Source organism: Apaloderma vittatum, unplaced genomic scaffold, assembly GCF_000703405.1.
Source record: "Apaloderma vittatum isolate BGI_N311 unplaced genomic scaffold, ASM70340v1 scaffold2123, whole genome shotgun sequence".
NCBI classification, from domain to species: domain Eukaryota; kingdom Metazoa; phylum Chordata; class Aves; order Trogoniformes; family Trogonidae; genus Apaloderma; species Apaloderma vittatum.
Genome location: NW_009709594.1, coordinates 1 through 3,905, shown reverse-complemented (window position 1 = coordinate 3,905; position 3,905 = coordinate 1). Strand labels below are relative to the sequence as shown.

Here is a 3,905-nt window from a genome sequence, read left to right as displayed (position 1 = left end):
TGGGTCTGCGCAGCCCGCTCATCCTCGCTAACAGGCAGTAAATTATGTACCTCCAAATTTATACAAACGCCTGCCTTTGACATCAGTGGGCACCACCCAGGTTTCACCTTCAGGATTCAGATAATCAGCTCTCATTCCTACCAGCTTCCCTCAAGACCAGTATGGAAATAAGTGTGTGTCTGCCAGGGATCAAATGCTTTTGGAGACAAAAGTAGGTACTGAAAACATTACAGGATACTATCATCTCCCCATGATACTTTTACACAAAGCGCTCTGTTCCTCTTTTGGCCTGACATAGTTTCAGCCTGACAGAATCCAGCAGGCCTGCTTGTTTTAAACAAGAGCACATCCTATTATTTTTTTGAGAAATGAAGTGTAAAATGAATGCTTATTATTTTAAGCTCAGGAAAAAAAATAAGGGGGCAAGAAGCCCGAGACTCTCGTTTGCTGTGCATTGCTTGTTTAGTCCCGTAATCAACTGATCCCCCCACACATACACTTACGGAGAAATGGGATAAGATCTAACACAACAAGCTGTGAAAATCTGCATTTTATTTTACAAATGAGAGGGGCTGCATAATTCACTTGAGTTATGTAGGTCTCTCATAGATGCTTCTCATCTTCTAAAAAGAAAGAAAAAGAAAGGGGAATAAAAATGAGGGAAATGATTATATGTTTTCTGTTGCTAACGCCCAGTGCCACACGTTTGACGGGAGCATTGGCTGTCGCGCTGCGTTGTCAAAAAGCCGCCTTGCATGTACCTATATGATCTTGTATAATTCAAGGAAGTTATTCTCCAAAGGTGACTGAGTATCCCTACACATGCACCGTGTTTCTGTGTAAAATAATGTGCTGTAAAATGCCATGGAGAAGAGAGTGATTATAGCAGCAATTCTATCTATATCTTTGGGCATTTTCATATTTTGAATACACACGCATGAAAAGAGAAACGTTTGTCATGCTAACCATGGTACTTTTTTCCCCCTTTTTTCTTCCTGGATGGTTTTATAGACACAAGAAATACATAATGGACTCCTGTGGGAGTGGAATAAAAACCCCCACCGGTGAGGAGAAGGCCTTATAATTCAGAAGTGGATTTGCAAATCAAAAGGTCTTGCCTCGAGTGGGATAAATTTCCAGATCTGCAGGAACCCATTATGTTTTATTATTTTTCATTCGAGTTTTAGTTTGTTTGTTATGGGTTTAACTATTTAAAATACTGCAGGGATCAGCCAAGAAAATACACGATCTCTGTTACCTAATTAAACATACCAAGCTTGTAAGAATATACTTCAATTGAAATGCTGATCATTGTTGTTCTTTCTTAATTTTACTGAAATTATAGGTATTTAGACTGCAAAAGGAGCAGTTGTCTAATCAGCAGTATATGTCTGTCTGTATTTATGAACACACATGCTCACACAGGACCATAGAATGTACATGAATCACTGTTTTCCAAATACCCAGTATGTGGAAGGTGGAAAATTAATGTTGAACATGATTGCTCTGATTTACTTGTAGAAGAAATGCATTTCATTCCCTCCAGTACCTGCTTTGTCCTCTCCAGGTTTATTGCAGGTTTATTCGCTGGCTGTACACAGCCGTGGGGCTGGGCACACTCAGGATGCTCAGCACAAGGCACGTATCCCTTCCCCGTCTTCCCTCCAGAGCAGATTGTAAAGATCACACAAAGCCAAAACGCAGGCAAGGGTCTGATGCGAGAAGCCAGCCTGACGCTACCATGAGGGGAGAGAGTCGGGATTTGCCACCCCTCTGTCAGAGGGCAGTGTGCCCATCTGTGGTGGCTGCCCAGCGGCAGAGAGTTGCAAACCTCGTTGCATCCTTGAAATATCTCACTCCCTGGTTGTGGTTTGTGGAGCTGCTTCCGTGGAGCCACCAGCCCTTTCATCTTTCTGTTCTGGACTCCTTGCTCCCATTCATTTCCTCCTTTTACCTCCTCCCAACTGACCTGTTTACTTCTCTCTTCCCTGCCCCAATCTGGTGCCATTGATGCCCGGCTCCCATGTCCCACCACTGCTGGGCAGGGCAGGGCAGGGCAGAGCGCCCATCGCCACGTCGGCGGCCAGAGCCCACCCGGCCTCAAGTTGGCCCCGGCAGCTCGCCGCCTGCATGTGCTGCTGCACAAGGTGCTGCAGGAAAATGTTTTTAAAAGTTATCGTTATTCTTCACACCACAAGGCCTGCGTGCTCCTGGCGTTGCCTCTAGCTGCAAATGTGCCAAGGTGCAAACGTGCGAAAGGCATCCTGCACCCAGCGTCCCGGCCGCAGAGCCCCGCTCTTTGCCTGCTCTGGCACCTGACTCCAGCCTTGTAAAAGGGCTTTGGGATGCTGAGGATACCAAAGGCCTTGTAGAAAATAACAATTTCCCTGTTTAGCCTCTTTAAAGATATAAAAAGCTAATTTAAAGCAATTGTAAGTAAAGACCATGCTTCTGAAGGCTTGAATTATTCACAAGATCCAAATGCATTTGGCAAGAGATTAGTTCATGGTGTAATGTAGTCATTTTGTAGCTATCTTGGACTAAAAATTGAAGTCAGTGATATTCGAAAGTATAAAAATAAAGCTGAGTATACATCGAAACACAGAATTTATTTAGCTTTTAAACAGGTTTTCATGAGATGTTCATATGTTGCCACAGTGAAGGAAAGGCACATTTTCAGGATGTTTTCTGATGTCTATAAACTGTACGTTATGTTGTCTAAATATCTACAACTCCCTTCAAGTAAACCAGAGGATTATTTGATTTTAGGTGTGACAATTGCTTTAATATTGCTTTAGTACCTCAACAAAAGGCTCAACTGGACCTAGAACTACAAAATTCAGTAAATAGAGAAACATACCATCTTACAGAGGTGGTAGGCTGGAAACAATCGTAATAATTACCGTTATTTCCCTGTGAGTTCAGCTGGAACATAGGGGCACTGAAAATGGGCCCTGGGTATTCAATGCTTAAGATATATGACGTGGAAATGACACTTTCAAATGGCATTTAAATACCTTCAGGGTCTGTTTTCACCTTAGAAAAAGCCAATAGATACAAAATTAAGGCTGACACTCTGCTCTGGGCTCCTGCTATTCTCTGATGGTTTCTTCCTCTTCCTGTGTGTTTGTAGTGTAGTCTGAGGTGAAGATGGCATTTCAGCTCGCTTTCAGCATTGTTGGTTGAATTCACACTGTTAAATTAATTTTAAATGCAGTTTGACCATTTAATAATCTAGACCCAGAGCAGGGATGCTCTCCCTTTGTGGAGGGATGCGAGGTGGAGCGGTGCAGTGTTGTCCCAAGCCTGGCAGTGAGCGCAGGAGTTCCTCATTTGAAAATCGATGCCCCTCCACGTGACGGGGGGCTGTGCCCTCAGCACCCCATGCCCGCCGCTCGGGTGAGGCAGGAGCCGCAGCGATGTTCGCGGGTCCTTGACGTCGTGCGCGCCGGCACCGGTGTTTCTCGCCGAGTGCTGCTGCATCCGCAACGCTAATCTGCTGTGTCACTAACAAGTTGTATCATTTGAACCTTGCAGAGGAAGGCATCAATCATGAGTGCAAGCTGTGTAACCAGATGTTTGACTCGCCGGCAAAGCTCCTGTGTCACCTGATTGAGCACAGCTTTGAGGGGATGGGAGGCACATTCAAATGCCCTGTTTGTTTCACAGGTAAGACAGGGAGGCCAAGACAAGCCTCAGCTTGCATGGCTTGATCCAGAAATGATGCTCGGGGGATTTGTAAAATACTGTATTCCTTTCCCTGGGAAAAAGAAATACTGTGCTTGGAAATGTTCAAAATATTGTCTGTCTGAAACTGGGGCTGGCTCTGAAGAGCAGCACTGTCGCATTTGACGCCGAGTGGCACTGCTGCCTGCAGCGGGCTCTGCATCGCCCCCCACAGTCCA

The 3,905-nt window shown here is 45.0% G+C and overlaps 1 protein-coding gene across 1 annotated transcript in view; it reads left to right on the top strand.

The window, feature by feature from the left end:
- The window catches only part of ZNF423 (zinc finger protein 423), a gene marked incomplete at its 3' end in the record, with an annotated part of 76,275 nt that extends 72,606 nt beyond the window's left edge, over positions 1-3,669 (top strand). The window contains exon 3 of the mRNA XM_009866974.1: positions 3,538-3,669. Coding sequence (XP_009865276.1) covers positions 3,538-3,669 — 132 coding nt within the window. The remainder of the gene's footprint in view (positions 1-3,537) is intronic.
- Between the last annotated feature and the right edge of the window lie 236 nt (positions 3,670-3,905).